Genomic DNA, 20,818 nt, shown 5'->3' with positions numbered 1-20,818 from the left:
CTGCTATGTAACCTGTGCCTTTTCTCCTTTTTTCCAGCTTGAATGGCTGCCCCCGTGGCTACACAGCAGCTTATTATATAAATTATAGTAGTGTTACTGTAGCAAACACACCAGTTTTACCAGTGCAGGGCAACAGTGCATTATATTTTTATTACTTTAAAGCTCTTTCATTTTTTGGTGTTACTGTTCCTTTAACACTAAGAGAATAAGCCATTTGTGCCATTAGCCTTACACAGGATGATAAGCCGTAACCAAATGGCTCTCTACAGAACTAGAGAATGAATACCTTTCTCATATAAAACAGGAGAGTAGTTTATTTGTAGGTGTGGAATCAACAAATACAAAACTTTAAATGAAAAACAAAATATTTTCACTTTATGATGTTACTTGTCCTTTAAAGTTATGTACCCACTGGTGTTTTTAGCAGCCTTCAAGGTTACGTGTATTGCTATAAGCAGCAGCTATATATTGACTGCACAGTATATGGAAGGGGCTGTCAAGTGAGTGGCTGAGAGCGCTATTTTGAAACAATTTGCAATTGGTCTTCATTTTTTATTATTTCTGGTTTTCAAATTATTTCGCTTTATATTCAGCGACTCTCCAGTTTGGAATTTTAGCAGCCACACGGTTGCTAGGGTCCAAATTACCCTAGCAACCAGGCAATGGTTCGAATTAAAAAACTGGAATATGAATAAATAAAATCAAATTGTAGCAATCGGTTTTTGGCTGCTGGGGTTAGTGACACCCCTTTGAAAGCTGGGGGGAGACAGAAAAGAAAATTAAAAAAAAAGAACTGTTCATTCTTTAACATACTAAAAGGTAACCTAAGGTCCCTATCACATTCCCATCAGTCCCTGCCCCAGTGGAGCTTACAATCTAAGGTCCCTATCACATTCCCATCAGTCCCTGCCCCAGTGGAGCTTACAATCTAAGGTCCCTATCACATTCCCATCAGTCCCTGCCCCAGTGGAGCTTACAATCTAAGGTCCCTATCACATTCCCATCAGGCCCTGCCCCAGTGGAGCTTACAATCTAAGGTCCCTATCACATTCCCATCATTCCCTGCCCCAGTGAGCTTACAATCTAAGGTCCCTATCACATTCCCATCAGTCCCTGCCCCAGTGGAGCTTACAATCTAAGGTCCCTATCACATTCCCATCAGTCCCTGCCCCAGTGGAGCTTACAATCTAAGGTCCCTATCACATTCCCATCAGTCCCTGCCCCAGTGGAGCTTACAATCTAAGGTCCCTATCACATTCCCATCAGTCCCTGCCCCAGTGAGCTTACAATCTAAGGTCCCTATCACATTCCCATCAGTCCCTGCCCCAGTGAGCTTACAATCTAAGGTCCCTATCACATTCCCATCATTCCCTGCCCCAGTGAGCTTACAATCTAAGGTCCCTATCACATTCCCATCAGTCCCTGCCCCAGTGAGCTTACAATCTAAGGTCCCTATCACATTCCCATCAGTCCCTGCCCCAATGGAGCTTACAATCTAAGGTCCCTATCACATTCCCATCAGCCCCTGTCCAATGGAGCTTACAATCTAAGGTCCCTATCACATTCCCATCAGTCCCTGCCCCAATGGAGCTTACAATCTAAGGTCCCTATCACATTCGCATCAGTCCCTGCCCCAATGGAGCTTACAATCTAAGGTCCCTATCACATTCCCATCAGTCCCTGTCCAATGGAGCTTACAATCTAAGGTCCCTATCACATTCCCATCAGTCTCTGCCCAGTGGAGCTTACAATCTAATGTCTCTATGAAAGTCACACACACTATGGCTAATTTCACAAAGAGCCAGTTAGCCTGCCTGTATGTTTTGAATGTGGGAGGAAACCCATGCAGATATCAAATAATAATGGTTGTTATTAATGGTGCTTCTTTAGGTAAATGGGTCAGAAACAACTCATTGTTAAAGCGCTACTGACACTTTCCTACGAATAAGAGAAACGAAAGTATCACCCTAGCCCTCTGTAGCCCTTTGAAACACTCCGTCATTTCTTTTCATATTGTTTTATTTTCTACTCCAGCCTATAGGAGTCCGCCCCCGGACCAACAGGACTTACAGAACCAGCTCTTCTCTGTGGGTTAAACATTCCAAAGCCAAGGGTTAATACTAGCGTAGGAAGGCATTTAGAAAAAAAATAATATAGTGAAATAATATAGTGTAGCCCTGTTTTGGTGGTGATGATTACACAGTTACTTTCAATCATAACTCCATTAGTGGAACAGTGCTTCGGCCAGGGGCAGATCTAGATGCGGGGGTTCAATTTTAGGAAAAAATTGCATTGTTTCCCACACTGAACTCTGCACATAGCACTGGGGGGCTGGCAGTTAACAGCCAGGTGGCAGCAAGTGGCAAGAAGAATTTGGTGGCAAATAGGGTTGTTGAACATCAATTGTGACAAAAAGTAGGCCTTGGGCACCAGTATCTTTTGGTGCAGCTCTGGTTTAGGGGGTGTTCATGAATGCCATTTAATGTAAGATAATTCGTTCTTTTAAATTATCTAAGCTGAGCTTGAAGGTCAGATCTTGGAACTATGAATAAATGGCTGATGCAGCAATAGTTTTACCTATCAGTAACCTTGGTATGAGCTATGGGGGCCCTAACCACATTTTGGACTTGGTTTTTGGCCCCCACTACTTTAAGGTCATCATACGGGGCACACTTTGGACAGCATCTTTACAAAAAAAAACACATTAAAAAATTGGAAGAAGTTCTAAAAGATGCAGGGGTGCTGCTGCCATAAGGCTTCACACAGCAGTACCCCACGAGTTACCAGGGGCGGCAAAAAGCCACTTCTGGTAACTTAAAAACCTGAATTTCAGGTTATAAAACTGGGAATTTGCCTCTTCCCGTGCAGACTCTGCACTTATGGTGCTGGGGGTGGAATCACAGGAGCCACCTCAGGTTGACTCAGGGGATTGAATCCCCCCTGGAAAGATGAATTAAATAAATGGATGATCTGATTTAAGAAATTCCTATTAAGGGAGAGCTTGACAAACTGATGTTGCAAGGAATAGACTAATTATTATATACAGGGTATAACAACTAGGGCAGAAGAACCCCTGGCTAGAGACCTGTGCAGTTCTATTTTAGGTGGGCCTGCACCTACAGAGATAGGCACCCAAAGGTCATGCCTAAATAGGAAGCATTAGGGGGGTCAAGCTTGGGCAGACTAAGGGGCAGTTGACTCCACTTTGTCACTGATATTTATTCCACTGCCAATGACTTCTGGACATGGCATTGACTTAAAATATGCAATATCAAAACATAGGAAAATGGCATGAAGCAAAAGAAGACCAACTACGATGGGAAGGAATGATGTACACAGAGTTCCCTATCCCCAGTGTGGGACTGGTATGCCAGGGGCCCAACAGAACACATTAGACCATAGGCCCACTGTTCACACTACTTTTCCTCAGCTCCACATTCAGCCTCCTTATAGACCTAGTCTTTTTTTTCTTTACATACTAAAATCTATCCTTCCATCTGTTCCTCCTCCTTGTTTCAAAAATAAAATATGGAATGACCATGAATAGACCAAATGGGTAAAAGTAGGAAGGTCCACTGGTTCCTGGGGGTCCAGACTCCGGAAATAGAGGCCGGATGAGGGAAGGGCTGGTTTCAATGTGCATTTGAGGAAAGTTTTATACCCAATGTTTAGTGGGACCCTGAAATGATTGTGTTGCTGGGCTCAAACCCAATAACTTCTAGTTCTCCCCCTGTATAAATATGATTATATGTATATGTGTATAGGTGTATATGTGTATAGGTGTATATGTGTATAGGTGTATATGTGTATAGGTGTATATGTGTATAGGTGTATATGTGTATAGGTGTATATGTGTATAGGTGTATATGTGTATAGGTGTATATGATTATATGTATATGTGTATAGGTGTATATGTGTATAGGTGTATATGATTATATGTATGTGTGTATAGGTGTATATGTGTATAGGTGTATATGATTATATGTATATGTGTATAGGTGTATATGATTATATGTATATGTGTATAGATGCATATGATTATATGTATGTGTGTATAGGTGTATATGTGTATAGGTCTATATGATTATATGTATGTGTGTATAGGTGTATATGTGTATAGGTGTATATGATTATATGTATATGTGTATAGGTGTATATGTGTATAGGTGTATATGATTATATGTATATGTGTATAGGTGTATATGTGTATAGGTGTATATGTGTATAGGTGTATATGATTATATGTATATGTGTATAGGTGTATATGATTATATGTATATGTGTATAGGTGTATATGTTTATAGGTGTATATGTGTATAGGTGTATATGATTATATGTATATGTGTATAGGTGTATAGGTGTATATGTGTATATGTTTATAGGTGTATATGTGTATAGGTGTATATGTGTATAGGTGTATATGTTACATAGTTACATAGTGTTGAAAAAAGACCATTGTCCATCAAGTTCAACCCATCCGAGTAAACCCAGCACACAACCTATACTAACCAATCTATACACTCACATACATAAACGATATATATACAACCAGTAATACTAACTGTAGATATTAGTATCACAATAGCCTTGGATATTCTGCTTGTTCAAAAACTCATCCAGGCCCCTCTTAAAGGCATTAACAGAGTCTGCCATTACCCCATCTCTAGGAAGGGCATTCCCCAACCTCACTGCCCTCACCGTGAAAAACCACCTCCGCTGCTTCAAATGGAAGCTCCGTTCCTCTAATCTAAAGGGGGGGCCTCTGGTGCGCTGATTGTTTTTATGGGAAAAAAGAACATCCCCCAACTGCCTATAATCCCCTCTAATGTACTTGTACAGAGTAATCATGTCCCCTCGCAAGCGCCTCTTTTCCAGAGAAAACAACCCCAACCTCGACAGTCTCACCTCATAGTTTAACCCTTCCATCCCCTTCACCAGTTTAGTTGCAGTCTCTGCACTCTCTCCAGCTCATTAATATCCTTCTTAAGGACTGGAGCCCAAAACTGCACTGCATACTCAAGGTGAGGCCTTACCAGGGACCTATAAAGGGGCAAAATTATGTTCTCATCCCTTGAGTCAATGCCCTTTTTTATACAAGACAGCACTTTATTTGCTGTAGTAGCCACAGAATGACACTGCCTGGAATTAGACAACTTGTTATCAACAAAAACCCCTAGATCCTTCTCCATTAAGGAAACCCCCAACACACTACCATTCAGTAGATAGTTTGCGTTTATATTATTCCTACCAAAATGCATAACTTTGCACTTATCAACATTGAACCTCATTTTCCAGTTTGCTGCCCAGTTTTCCAATTTTGTCAAATCGCTCTGCAAAGCGGCAGCATCCTGCATGGAACTTATAGTTTTGCACAATTTAGTGTCATCAGCAAAAATAGACACAGTACTGTCTATGCCCACCTCCAGGTCATTAATAAACAAGTTAAAAAGCAAAGGCCCAAGGACTGACCCCTGCGGTACCCACTAACCACACTGGCCCAATTAGAAAATGTTCCATTTACAACCACTCTTTGTACTCTATCCTTCAGCCAGTTTTCTATCCAATTACAAATATTATGTTCTAGGCCAATATTCCTCAATTTGATCATTAACCTTCTGTGAGGTACTGTATCAAACGCTTTAGCAAAATCTAAGTAGATGACATCAACTGCCATTCCAGCATCAAGGTTCCTGCTCACCTCCTCATAAAAGGCAACTAAATTAGTCTGGCAAGATCTGTTACGCATAAAACCATGCTGGCACAAACTAATAGTATTGTGAACTGCAATGTATTCATCTATCCTATCCCTTATTACCCCTTCCAGAAGCTTTCCTACTACTGATGTCAGACTAACAGGCCTATAGTTTTCAGGCTGAGAATGGGATCCCTTTTTAAATAACGGCACCACATTAGCAATCCGCCAGTCTCTCGGCACCATGCCAAACCTCAACGAATCCTGAAAAATTAAGTGAAGAGGCTTGGCAATCACAGCGCTCAGCTCATTTAATACCCTGGGATGAATCCCATCCGGCCCTGGACCTTTGTTTACCTTTACATGTATAGGTGTGTATATTTATATGTATAGGTGTATATGTGTATAGGTGTATATGTGTATAGGTGTATATGTGTATAGGTGTATATGTGTATAGGTGTATATATGTATAGGTGTATATGTGTATAGGTGTATATGTGTATAGGTGTATATGATTATTTGTATAGGTGTATATGTGTATAGGTGTATATGTGTATAGGTGTATATGTGTATAGGTGTATATGTGTATAGGTGTATATGTGTATATGTGTATCGGTGTATATGATTATATGTATATGTGTAAAGGTGTATATGTGTATAGGTGTATATGTGTATATGATTATATGTATATGTGTATAGGTGTATATGATTATATGTATAGGTGTAAAGGTGTATATGTGTATAGTTGTATATGATTATATGTATAGGTGTAAAGGTGTATATGTGTATAGGTGTATATGTGTATATGTGTATAGGTGTATATGTGTATAGGTGTATATGTGTATAGGTGTATATGTGTATATGTGTATAGGTGAAACTCTCTGGAGAGGGCTAGGGGGTCCCGGACACGGAGGAGCTTCCTGCTTTCGCTTTATTGTCCCGTTGCGCTGCTACTGACTCTCTGTGTCCATATATGGGCAGTTACGTCACTGGAGCTTCCCCGGGCGGAGATAAAAGGAGCCGGAGTCCCCGAACAGAGCGTCAGGATTCAGCAAGCGAGGAGAGAGCGCTAACTCCCCTACACCCGGGGGGGCACAGCTACAACAGCCGTACCAACCCCGACCTATGGGGCATCCCCGTCACCCCTGCCGATCTCCCTCTATAACAACTCTCACCCTGCACCCATCAGTAGGCTCCCTGGGGCAGATCTGATGCCACCGTCTCTTGCCATCGGACTGTCATTGGCAGCAGCCCCGGAGGCTGCTCTTTTGCCCACTTCTACTATCGCTGAACCTCCAACCGAGCCGCCTCTCCCCTTCTCTCCAGCCTGTGCCCCCTCTCCGTGTGGCTGGGGCTCATTGCGCCCTATGTGATGGATCCACACCGCCCCAGAGGGACCCTGGCATTCCACTGCTCCCTGCACTTTTCCTAACCTCCCAAGGGGAAGAATTCACAGGCAGCCCTATCGCATCTATTTAGGGTAACACTAGCATCCCGCCTCCATTCTACCCCCGGGGTAGATAATAGCCCCATCCTGTAGGGAATTCTATATTCTGTAGGCAGACAGGCAGCCAGAGGCAGCCTTTAGATCGCAACCCTTGGGCTGGCAGCCCCTGACTGGAGGTGGCTGTCACATTAGGGGTAAGTGAGTTACCTATTGCCCCCCTGGGTAATGCTGGGGCAATGACTGGCAAGCTGTTGGACAAGCTACAAGTGAACATGACCTCTCTGCTGCCGGATTCCCTGTACCCCGAAGAGGGGCAGGATCTGTCTGGATCTCTAGCCATCTACCCTGGTGGCAACGATCAGCACTATCCGGTCATGTCTACAGGTGAGTGGGAGCAGCGAACCTATTAGGATGGGGGCAATAAAATGGATTGGGGGTTAACAAGTGGTTGCATGTTATAGCGAATCGTTATAGGCTCCTGCTTGCCCCATGACATACATAGTACAGCCCAGCGTGTTGGGTGGCAGGGTAACGCTGGGCGCAATTGCTCCGCATCATGATGAATAAGTCATCATCCTACGGTTCGGTAACCTCCTTCTGTAATGCGCTCCTCGCTAAATCTCACAGCATGGGGGTAGGTTGGGAAGGATTTGCATCGTTATCGCTAGTATAAGTAGTATCGCTAGTATATAGTATAGTACAAGTGAGCGCAGTGCAAAGCTCTGTCTGTAGGATGCCAGTGTATGGTGATGGCACAGCGCTGTGCATTGTTGGATGCCACTCTGTGGGGATGGCATAGTACCTCTCTGCCTGTTATTGGTAGTCCATTCAATGTGTAGTAAGGGAACTACTTAATAAAGCTCTAATGCTTGGCAGTGTGTAACATTCAGTGCCTAGTGTTGGTTAGTAGTTACCTGCACTGTCAAGCCCTGTCTCCCAGAACCAGCACCTCCAACCTCTTTTCCCAATTGTTTTTACCAGGCTGAGATTACCTCTGGCATCAGGCTATAGCAGGGCAAGTGGATAGAGGGTTCATGTATTAGCAGCTCTGCTTTCCAGGGTATAGAGCCCCAGTGCAAGCTGAATGCCATAGTTGTATGCCTGCAGATTAAATTACATTGTAATTGGCCCGATTGTTTAATGCAGGGGTCCCCAACCTTTCTTACTCTGAGCCACAGTAAAATGTAAAAAGACCCAGAGAGCAACACAAGCACCATAAAAGTTCATGGAGGTGCCAAATAAGGGCTAAGATTGGCTATTAAGTAGCCTCTATGCACACTATCAAAACTTGCCCCCAAGTCAGGAATTCAAAAATAACTACCTGGTTTGGGGGCACTGAGAGCAACAGCCAAGGGGTTGGGGAGCAACATGTTGCCCCCGAGACACTGGTTGGGGATCTCTGCCTTTATGGAACTGAGCATGGTCAGAGGCAGCTTGGAGTGTCCCAGTGTGTGACTTACTAACATCATACTCCCACAACCTGCTACCAAATAGCTTTGATATGTAGACTAAATTGCAGTGGCTATCCAGTATTTCTGGGCTAGGAGTGAAAAGATCAAATGGGTTGAAAGAACAAGTACTAAAGACTGAGGTCTTTGTTGCCTTTTGGCCAGACAGACCCAAACCAATACTGATTATAAAAGTATCAGGGACACTGAGAAGTATGACCTGCTGGCATCATCTTGCTGACTTGCTACCAAGTGGCACTGGACATGCAGTATTTCTGGGCTAGCAAAAAAACAAGTGAGAGGAGGAGAACAAAAACTAAAGACAAATTCAAAGTTTGCTTATTGGCAAGATCACTGTTGCTCCAAACAGTATCAGGGTCTTAGAGTAGGACCCCTATGTTGGGCTTGCCCCACTAGTAAAGAAAGCCAACAGCAGAGGGAGTGCTTAGACCTGAGAGAAGTGTATGTTTCTGTAGCCTCCCTTAGTTTCTGGGTAGCAGTGTAAGCTCCTGGAACTTCTCTTGGTAAGTAGCTATAGTAAGTAGCTATAGTATTGCTGTGTATTGTTAGTATCTAGTAACATGGCATCACACTGTAAATCAGTTCACCAATTCAGTAGTAGTATGCAGACTAGTAAAACTCATGACTGATGAGATGGTGTTATACATTTCAGCCTGTTGTTGGGTCAGAACTTTTTGTTTTGCTACAACTGTTGCTGTTTCATACACTCTATTGCAAGTTATTTTTGATTCATTATGCACAGCACTATAATTGTGTATATTGTTCAGTGGCGGCACATGGTATTGTATAGTATCATAAAGATGTTCTGTCTGTTCTCCCTGCTGTTGAGTACTAGTGCCGAGTATGCTAAAGCTCTCCTTGCTGTTGAGTACTAGTGCCGAGTATGCTAAAGCTCTCCTTGCTGTTGAGTACTAGTGCCGAGTATGCTAAAGCTCTCCTTGCTGTTGAGTACTAGTGCCGAGTATGCTAAAGCTCTCCTTGCTGTTGAGTACTAGTGCCGAGTATGCTAAAGCTCTCTTTGCTGTTGAGTACTAGTGCCGAGTATGCTAAAGCTCTCCTTGCTGTTAAGTACTAGTGCCGAGTATGCTAAAGCTCTCCTTGCTGTTGAGTACTAGTGCCGAGTATGCTAAAGCTCTCCTTGCTGTTGAGTACTAGTGCCGAGTATGCTAAAGCTCTCCTTGCTGTTGAGTACTAGTGCCGAGTATGCTAAAGCTCTCCTTGCTGTTGAGTACTAGTTCCCAGTATGATAAAGCTGTTGCTCAGTGTGCCCGGTATGATTAAGCCTTCCCTGTTGTTGAGTACTAGTATGCAATATGATTCACCAAATGATAAAGCTCTCCCTGCAGTTAAATACTGGTGCAGAGTACTATAAAGCTCACCCAGCTGCTGAGCACTAGTGCACAGTGTGATAAATCTCTCCTTGCTGTTGAATACTATTACCCAGTATGATAAAGTTCTCACTGTTGTTGAGTACCAGTGCCCAGTATAATAAAGCTCACTCTGCTGTTGTGCAGTAGCATCCGGTATAATAAACCTTCCCTGTAGTGCACAGTATGTATGTATGTATAACTTTTGATAACATTATGATAAAGCCCTCCCTGCTGTTGGGTACTAGTGTATATTCTGATAAAGCTTTCCATTCTGTTAAGTACTAATGTCCAATATCCCAATGGTTTTTTTCCTGCTGTTGAGTACTAGTGCACAGTATGATACTATTATCCAATATGGGCACTGGCACAGCACCTGATCTAGGAACTAGCACTTATATTGCAGTGCCACCCACTGTAACCTGCAGCACTAATATCCTCCTATTTGTGTCTGTAAGTTACCCTCACAAACAGATTACAAGCTCTATGGGGCAGGGACCTCCATACTCTTGTCTCTTTGATTCTTAACTTATTGCAACTGTACCTTGTATTTATTACCATAGTTAGTATCTATCTTTTATTTTAATAACGCCCTTGTTGTATTAATTTATTGTTCTTCTGTACAGCGCTTTATAAATAAAGATATACATACATACAAAACATTCTCCCTGCAGCAGAGTACTAGTACACATTATGCTAAAGCTCTCCCTAAAGTTCAGTACTAGTGTCCAGAATAATAAAGCTCTCCCTGTTATGTGCTTGATGTTCTGAGTAACCATTTACTATATGATAAACTCTCCTTACTGTTAAGTGTTAGTGCTCACTATGAAAAGCTCTCCCTGCTGCTGAGTATTATTGTACCGTATGATAAAGCTCTTCCTGCTGCTGAGTATTATTGTACCGTAGGATAAAGCTCTCCCTACTGCTGAGTATTATTGTACCGTATGATAAAGCTCTCCCTGCTGCTGAGTATTATTGTACCGTAGGATAAAGCTCTCCCTACTGCTGAGTATTATTGTACCGTATGATAAAGCTCTCCCTGCTGCTGAGTATTATTGTACCGTAGGATAAAGCTCTCCCTGCTGCTGAGTATTATTGTACCGTAGGATAAAGCTCTTCCTGTTGTTGAGTATTATTGTACCGTATGATAAAGCTCTCCCTACTGCTGAGTATTATTGTACCGTATGATAAAGCTCTCCCTGCTGCTGAGTATTATTGTACCATATGATAAAGCTCTTCCTGTTGTTGAGTATTATTGTACCGTATGATAAAGCTCTCCCTGCTGCTGAGTATTATTGTACCGTATGATAAAGCTCTCCCTGCTGCTGAGTATTATTGTACCGTATGATAAAGCTCTCCCTGCTGCTGAGTATTATTGTACCGTATGATAAAGCTCTCCCTGCTGCTGAGTTTTATTGTACCATATGATAAAGCTCTTCCTGCTGTTGAGTACTATTGCCCAGAATGATTAAGCTCTCCCTGCTGTAGCACAGTAGCACATATTATGATGAGGCTCTCCCTGTTGAGTACTAGTATCCAGCGTGATATTGAGTACTAGTACTCAATGATAAAGCTCCCCCTGCATCTGAGTACTAGTACATAGTATGATAAAGCTCTCCCTGCTGTTAAGTGCTGGTGTCCAATATGATTTTCTGAGTAAACATTCACCATATGATTTACTCTCCCTGCTTTTGAGTACTAGTGCCCAGAATAAAAAGCTCTCACTACTGTTGCATTTTAGTGCATAGTATAAGGCTCTCCTTACTGAGGAGTACTAGTGTCCAATATGATAACGTTCTCCCTGAGTTCTAGTACCCATATGATAACGTAGCCGTACAATAAAGCTTTGCCTGTATTTGAGCTTAACTTTCCTCCTAAAGGCAACTTTGTCCAACTTCGGAAAGCCATAGCAATGCGTAGGCCTTTTCACCGGTGACTCCTACTGTTGTCAGTGGAAAGGCATTTCGGAGCAGTTAGTCGCCCCCGCGGCACAAACTAACTTTTGTGCCTAGTATGACACATGTATTGTTATTTTGATACTGAATAATGCTATGAGTAGTAGTGTGCATAAAGATCTGCCTATTGAGTAATAGTGCACAGTATGGTAACATTTGCTAATAAGTAGTAGCACGTGCTGAGGTAAAGCTATGGTTTCTCATTGTTTGTAGCTGCCTGGTGGTGAGTAATAGTGCAAATAGTGTTTACAAGTGATTCCCAGTATGATAAAGCTCTGGCTATTGTCAAGTAATAGTGTCAGTATTATGCAAGTGCATTCTGTGATGCTTCAGCTTTTTTTTTTCAGGTCTGCTTTTTTGTTATGGACAGTCTCTGTATTGCCATGTACAGGCTCTGCTATCAGCGCAAGTAGTGCTGTCAGTGCCACACCTACTGGAGTTGGTGGCTGCTCCATATGCGGTGCCTGTGGTGCTTTTTGGGCAGAATCTGTATGCAGTGCCACTTTAAGTGTTGTGCTGCTGTTAAATGCTCAGAGGCATCCTGTGTTCTGCTGATCTCGAACTAAAGCTGCAGAATAAAGTTTGGGTGTCATTGGTTTCAAATTCCCTAATGTGCACCGGCAACTCTGCAGAACAGAAAGGGTTACTTTATTTTTCAATGGCGACCAATCACCTACCGGGTATTTATATTTTCTGCTGCATCACAGAGGGTATCCCAATTGCCTCACTGCTGAGGATCACTGACCACAAACACACCCATTATGTCACAACAGCTTAGGCTTATTCACTTTCTGAGGGTCCCTGTGGCACAATCAGTGACCTAGTAAGTCACATATGTCATCACCTTGGGAAACCCATCTCCTCAGTGCCTTATTGATGTGACAGAAGCTCTGGTCCCCTCTTTAGATACACCAAACATTATATGGGGGGGGGAGGAAATCTTTAAATACGACTGTGGGGGTGGGGGAGCTCCCAGCCCTGTGTGGGGAAGGCAGGAGACTAAGCGGGGAGGTGACAGTGGGGGCAGCTGGTGACAGCTCACAGGAAGGGGGTGAGTAGGTGTACTGCGGGGTAGGGGGATTTCCACATTTAACCAATTCACTGCCAGCACAGCACCGCTAAAAAGTAGCCCAACTCTGGCAGTGCTTCTTGGTATGTCTTGTGCGGGACCTTTACAGCTAAGTCTTTATCAGATAATGTGGCCTTGGATGCTTAAAAAGCAATATCTCCCAGGTACAGCACGTTACTCCTGGGTGCCATATTTTAACCCTTATATCTAATACACAGACTAACTGACTGAAATATCCAGACCCCCTAGGTGCTTTATTAACCTGTTAGTCACCTAGCACCATCTACTGGAAATCATATGCTAACTCTTGGTGCCTTATTGCATCTTGGGCTAACAAGGTGGAATATACTAAACATTATATTGCTCATTTACAGACACAAGTGCACAGTGCTACCATGAATACAGATAAATGAGTGCACATTGACACTATTCACACTTCATATTGTTCAAGCAACTTGTGGAGAGCACCATTGCACCCATTCTGCCTGATCTGATGAACTGCTTGCGTAGAAGCAAGGGAACATTCCTAGTTCCTTAAGTTTAATGGCTCCAAGTGATTTGGACTCAATTCCATTAGTAGAACTGCATTCGAATAGACATCCCCTGAAATATGTGCTAGTTTGTGTCACTGTTGGCTCATCACATACAAGTTGTGGCCAACACTATCTTGCTATCTTGCAGGTGTTTATAGTCAACACAGGAATTATCTTAAATGGTTAAAAAATATAGCAATAAATGTCAGCGGAGGAAATGCAGAGCGTGCCTTAGCTGTTATTAAGTACAATCTTCCTAGGTGACATAATGTAAATACTTTGTCCCTTGCTGTCAAATGAAATACCCAGCTGAGTAGTACTGGATATGTTCTTAAGAAAGATGGACAGACTACAAACAAGTAGGCAGGCAGATAGATAGACAGGCTGAGAGACTGGCAGATAGATACATAGATAACCAACAAAAGTGATAGGAGCTAACCTAATAATGAGTGCCCACGCCTTACACATATACGGTTAATACCATTTGTATCTTAGTGTATTTAGCCATGTAGATCTGAGTAAGTATGCACCAAGGCAATCATTCACTAGGCTTTGCAGTTTGTACATGTATACAAGTATGCACTTGGAAGTGGGGGTCAGTGTGTGCATACAGGGTATGTAACTGATAATATTTAGTACAGGTATGAGATCCGTTATCTGGAAACCTGTTATCCAGAAACCTCTGAATTATGGGAAGGCCGTCTCCGATAGATTCATTTTTTTTTTTCAAATCAAAATAAATCAAATAATTTACATTTTTGAAAATGATTTTGATTTTGTCTGTAATAATAAAACAGTACCTTGTACTTGATCCCAACTAAGATATAATTACCCCTTATTGGGGCAGAACAGTCAAAAGTTTTGGCTCTCCTGACCCCCTATGAAGTACATCAGGGATCCCCAACCTTACTTACTCATGAGCCACAGTCAAATGTAAAAAGACTTGGGGAGCAACACAAGCGTCATAAAAGTGCATAGAGGTGCCAAATAAGGGCTAAGATTGGCTATTAGGAGCCTCTATGCACACTATCAGCTTACAGGAGGCTTTATTGGGTAGTAAACCTTGTTTTTATTCAACCAAAACTTGCCCCCAAGTCAGGAATTCAAAAATAACACTGAGAGCAACATCCAAGGGGTTGGGGAGCAACATGTTGCCCCCGAGCTACTGGTTGGGGATCACTGAAGTACATAGTATTGTTCCAAATACCAACTCCTTTTGTGCAAGTTCTTGGGGCTATGGAGAACATAATATATAGTTCTCTCTTTGATATAGGAATGTGCACAGTGGAAATGATCTATGTAATAGGTAATAGCTTTCAATACAGAGTTAATTAGATATACCTTCTTATATTTGTCACTCTCTCTTTCTAGGGATAGGCAGATGTAAGATATATTTCACTGGCATGGTGTCCCTCCATATAGTGGGTCTTGCTACAAGTACCCACATGCTTCACATACACACTCCTCTGCTATTCCCTTTATGCTGTTTATGTGTAAAGAGCCCGTGGCCTCTTCTATTCATTGGCAGGCAGAGCTCCTGTGTACCTTCTGAAGTTGAGCCAATAAGTGATGGGCAGAAAGATAACTTAGAGGACATTTTTGAGTTTAGTGAACGAAACACTATGACAGTGTTTTCTATAGTATCAAGATAAAACTAAAAATGATATTTTTGAGACATTTCAGTATTTTTTTAAAAAAGCAAAAACATATATTTCAATATCCCTAGGAAATACAAGGGGCCATTTACATCTTAAGTGCAAAGAATGGACACAATTTGCACCCAACATTCCTGCTTTAAACAGTTATGCTTGGAGCACAATGCCCTGTGGCTACCCCCATGAATACAGTGGTACCTGCATTCAGCAGCACTTTATTCATTTAAGGTGGCAGTTGGGGAAGGCACTTGCTTCCCTTGGTGCTCTAGTACTTCTACCTGGGCGTACCATAAATTACTCCTAATGCGATTCATCTGCCCTTGTGTGAAGATTACATTTTAGAAAACTTTGGTCAACATGTCTGGTGAAATGCTTTATGAACAGGCTAGAAATTTCCAAAACTTTTGGAACAGAAATGTGAAATGTGCAATAAATTACATTTTAAATTAAACAAGATATTTTTGCACAAATAATTAAATGTGAAATTACAAAATGTGGTGGGAAAAACATATGTTGTCCCCTTGTAATAATAGATGTTAAGGAAGAGGGCCCCCTTGTGGAGATGGCTGCACTTTGCACTTCCCTTGCACTAAAATAGAGCACAGTGCTAGCATAGATGACTGCATGTAGGTGCTATTTGTGATGCATTTTAGTGGGTGCAGTTTAGAATTTTTTTGGGCATAGCATAAGTAAATGAGTCCTATTGCAATTTCCTGTTTCAGGGCCTCAGACCAATTGCTGAAGTAATGATAAAACATGTACAGTATATATACCTGAGAGCCATATTGTCTCTGTTTTCCTCTAGATAATGTGATTGACTTGGGCTTGAACAATGACAAGAACTCCCAGGATCTCTCCTACAATGGCACGTTTCAGCCAGGTAATAAGACTGTCACCTATTTGGGCAAGTTTTCCTTTGACTCACCCTCCAGTTGGTGCCAGGAGAACATAATTAGCCTCATGAGCTCCGGCATCCTTGGCGTGCAGACTTCACAAGCACCAAATGGCGGAGGAACTGGAAACGGTGGAGGTAACGGTGGCCTTATGGGACAAAATCAAAATGATGTGGAATCTATGTTCCATGGTTTACCATCATATGCTGGCTGTGGTGACCTATACCATGAGCAAGTGGGCTTCCAAGGAGGTGGCATGGCACCCTACACCTCTCAGGATTACTCATCTGCCAAACAGAGCTTGGACTCTGGTGTTTTCCCTATGATACCAGACTATAATTTGTTCCATCACAACACAGAGATGCCTCCAGTGGACCAAAAGCCTTTTCAGAATATGGAGGCTATAAGGGTCAATCCACCACCTATAACACCACTGGAAACCATTAAGGCATTTAAGGAAAAGCAGGTTTTGCCCAGCTTTGGAGGCATGGGCCACCAACCACCTCTAACCCTGAAACCCATCCGTCCCAGAAAGTACCCCAACCGTCCTAGTAAAACCCCTCTCCATGAAAGGCCTCATGCCTGCCCTGCAGAAGGCTGTGACCGTCGTTTTTCGCGCTCAGATGAGCTCACTCGCCATCTGCGTATCCACACGGGACACAAGCCCTTTCAGTGTCGCATCTGTATGCGGAGCTTCAGCCGCTCTGACCACCTCACCACCCACATTCGCACTCACACTGGGGAAAAGCCCTTCGCTTGTGATTTCTGTGGACGCAAATTTGCACGTAGTGATGAGAGGAAAAGGCATGCAAAGATTCATCTCAAGCAGAAAGATAAGAAGGGAGGGGACAAGGCTGTCTGCTCACCTTCTGTGGGTGGGGCACCAGTGGTAACCACCTGTGCTTAAGGACTGTTTCTGCCCAGCCCTGGGTATAACTAAAGGTGAAGAGAACACATTATCATGCATCCCTGCCTCAGGGAAATGTGTTTAAAAGAACATTCCCCATGCATTCATTCCTGGACAAATATTAGCTGAGCATTGGCATCAGTTGAAGACCCGCAGAGCATTGCTCCTTTCTGTCAAGTGATCTATACTACTGCATATTACTCCATGCTCACCCTTAATAGCTACCCAGCAGTGCTAGACTTGCACTCCATTACCACTGCTGTGAACACATGCAGATCATGACTTCATCCATTAGGCCAGAATCCACCTTGCCCCTAATATGCTGTACTAACAGATCATTCATCCATCTCTTCTCTGTACCCACAATGCATTTTATAGTGACATTTAGCACACAGAATTATCCTCCATTTGTGTGCCCCTGTCAGAAGTACAGAGAAGCTGAGGTTATTCTAAAAACAGGGTCATAATTTGTGAGGGCTTCTGGTCCCTAAATGCTGCCTAGATAAGATTCTGCTGCTACTGTATCTCCAACTGTTAGGGTGAAGACACACGGAGTTACTAGTATCAGCTACTTGTCGTGGCTACTAAAATAGACAATACTGATCACTTACTGATAATTGTCTCTACGTGTTTTTTAGCAGAGGCAATTCTCATTATTGTCTATGGCAGGGGATTTTCTGGCATTTAGGAGCCGTGAAAAAGTAGCTGCTACTAGTAGCTCTGTGTGTCTTCACAATTATATCCCAGGGTGCTTCTATCTATCTATCTATCTATCTATCTATCTATCTATCTATCTATCATCTATCTATCTATCTATCTATCTATCTATCTTTCTTGCTATCTATCTGATTGATCTCTTCCTTTATCTTCTCACATCTCTCTTTCCAACAGTTACATCCATCTTTGGTATATTTTCTTTCTTTCTCCTCTCAGAGAATTCCGCTCTCCATCCCCCTTTCTTACTCTCATTTTCTTCTCTCTCTCTCTCTCTCTCTCTCGTACATGCTCCCCCCTGCTTTTCTTTTTAACGTCTGTCACACAGTTTTATTAGGAAAAGAAAACAGCTACAGCTTGAGTCACCGTGTGTGTGTGAGTGTGTGAGATTGTGGCTGTGAACAGGCAACAGCGTGGCAGTGATTGTGTGTCCTGTGGGATCAGTGCTACGGCTGTGGTCAGTGACACATTTTAGGCCTATCCACTACATGTTAGTGAAATTATCTGAAGCTTTAGTTATTGATTACATTTTTATCATGATAATAGTTGGATCCTGGAATGACCAGTGTTATGGCTGAGTGTGTGCATGTCGGTACCCCTGGTATACCCACAGCATATAGTACACCATAACCCTGTCTATTACCCTGTCCTTCCTTCTCAATCTGGCTCTTAAGTCTGTACCTTTGTCATTATTTGGCAACTCATTTTCCTTTTTATGCCATTCATTCATTGTTCCTCCCAAATCTCCTTACTATTCTTGCATTCTTTTCCATTCTCACAGCTCAAGAAAACTTCACCCTGGTGCACGATTTGCAAAATGTGTATCTATGCCCACATCTGCACGCTCCATCTCTGTATTTAACTCATTATTCCCTATGGTAGCTGCTGCTCCGCTGCAGAATGTAGCATCCCAGTGCAGCCAAGCAAGGTTCAAGCAAGGTTTAAGGGAAGGGCCCAAGGCAAAACAGACTTGTACTCCTGTAAGAGTGGAATAACTGCTTTGTGGGTTGTGGGTGCCAGGGCCCACAGACACCTCTGCACCTGTGGGTGTCAGGCTTAAAGCCTCAACAGAGTAAATGGAAGCTGAGCATTTTGGGGTTTAAATGATCTGATTTTTTCTGTTTAAATTCCCAATTAACATTTCATACTAGTTTATCTGTATATCCCACCATTGGTCACACAAAGTTCTCCATTACACTGTTTATATTTTCAGACAGATGGAACGGAAGGAAAGGTAGAGAAGGACAAATTTCATCTTCCCCAAATGAGCAGTCCTAATGGGAGCATGAGAGAAGTTGTAGTTCCACATGGAGGGCTTCCTATCTTCCTCCCTTCTCCCCTCCCTCTCATTTACTAGCACTTATTACTGCTCAGTCCCTCTTCACTTGCTGTCATTCACTCCCCTCCTTCCCTCGGATATGTCTGCCTGCTCTCCTGCCTTTCTCTTTATAAAATGATGTGTTTGTCAGTTTGATATGAATGGGTGGGGGCAGGTTTGGGGTGAGCCGCCCCATCTCCCCACCACTCTCTCTTTTTCTCTCTCTCTCTTGCATGTCTGCATGACAGCTCTAGAAATTAACTCTTTCTTTTTCCTGGTAAGTTTGGCTGCTATGCTGTAATGATTCTGGTGCAAAAAAAGGGATATCGCATTAACCCCTTCACTGTCAGCATAACTGTATTTTTCTTGGCTGCACAGCTTCATACTCTGAAGGCATACTACTAAAGGCAGATATAAAAAAAAAATTAATAACACAGATAAACAGCTCTACATGCACTGCACTCCTGATCCACATGAGCTGCTCCATGTACAGCACTTCCTAGATGCATGCACTACGTTTCCTATCCACAAGCTGCTCCATGCACTGCACTTCCTAGTTGCATACACCTATCCAAAAGCTGCTCCATGCACTGCACTTCCTAGTTGCATACGCCTGTCCACAAGCTGCTCCATGCACTGCACTTCCTAGTTGCATACGCCTGTCCACAAGCTGCTCCATGCACTGCACTTCCTAGTTGCATACGCCTGTCCACAAGCTGCTCCATGCACTGCACTTCCTAGTTGCATACGCCTGTCCACAAGCTGCTCCATGCACTGTACTTCCTAGTTGCATACGCCTACCCACAAGCTGCTCCATGCACTGCACTTCCTAGTTGCATACGCCTGTCCACAAGCTGCTCCATGCACTGCACTTCCTAGTTGCATACGCCTGTCCACAAGCTGCTCCATGCACTGCACTTCCTAGTTGCATACGCCTGTCCACAAGCTGCTCAATGCACTGCACTTCCTAGTTGCATACGCCTACCCACAAGCTGCTCCATGCACTGTACTTCCTAGTTGCATACACCTATCCATAAGCTGCTCCATGCACTGCACTTCCTAGTTGCATACGCCTACCCACAAGCTGCTCCATGCACTGCACTTCCTAGTTGCATACGCCTGTCCACAAGCTGCTCCATGCACTGCACTTCCTAGTTGCATACGCCTGTCCACAAGCTGCTCCATGCACTGCACTTCCTAGTTGCATACGCCTACCCACAAGCTGCTCCATGCACTGTACTTCCTAGTTGCATACACCTATCCATAAGCTGCTCCATGCACTGCACTTCCTAGTTGCATACGCCTACCCACAAGCTGCTCCATGCACTGCACTTCCTAGTTGCATACACCTGTCCACAAGCTGCTCCATGCACTGCACTTCCTAGTTGCATACGCCTGTCCACAAGCTGCTCCATGCACTGCACTTCCTAGTTGCATACGCCTACCCACAAGCTGCTCCATGCACTGCACTTCCTAGTTGCATACGCCTGTCCACAAGCTGCTCCATGCACTGCACTTCCTAGTTGCATACGCCTACCCACAAGCTGCTCCATGCACTGCACTTCCTAGTTGCATACGCCTGTCCACAAGCTGCTCCATGCACTGCACTTCCTAGTTGCATACACCTATCCACAAGCTGCTCCATGCACTGTACTTCCTAGTTGCATACGCCTGTCCACAAGCTGCTCCATGCACTGCACTTCCTAGTTGCATACACCTATCCACAAGCTGCTCCATGCACTGCACTTCCTAGTTGCATACGCCTGTCCACAAGCTGCTCCATGCAATGCACTTCCTAG

General features: G+C 43.3%; 1 protein-coding gene across 1 annotated transcript; it reads left to right on the top strand.

Moving 5' to 3' along the window:
• The first annotated feature begins 6,746 nt into the window (after window positions 1-6,746).
• egr3 (early growth response 3) lies at window positions 6,747-19,434 on the top strand. Its single transcript, XM_002932703.5, has 2 exons — window positions 6,747-7,523; window positions 15,993-19,434. The coding sequence occupies exons 1-2, from the start codon at window positions 7,376-7,378 to the stop codon at window positions 16,985-16,987; spliced, it is 1,143 nt and encodes a 380-aa protein (XP_002932749.1). The 5' UTR covers window positions 6,747-7,375; the 3' UTR covers window positions 16,988-19,434.
• The last annotated feature ends 1,384 nt before the right edge of the window (window positions 19,435-20,818 follow it).

Source organism: Xenopus tropicalis, chromosome 3 (genome assembly GCF_000004195.4).
Source record: "Xenopus tropicalis strain Nigerian chromosome 3, UCB_Xtro_10.0, whole genome shotgun sequence".
Lineage (NCBI taxonomy): Eukaryota > Metazoa > Chordata > Amphibia > Anura > Pipidae > Xenopus > Xenopus tropicalis.
Note: the sequence above shows the minus strand (reverse complement) of the source record. Positions and strands in the feature narration are given on the sequence as shown.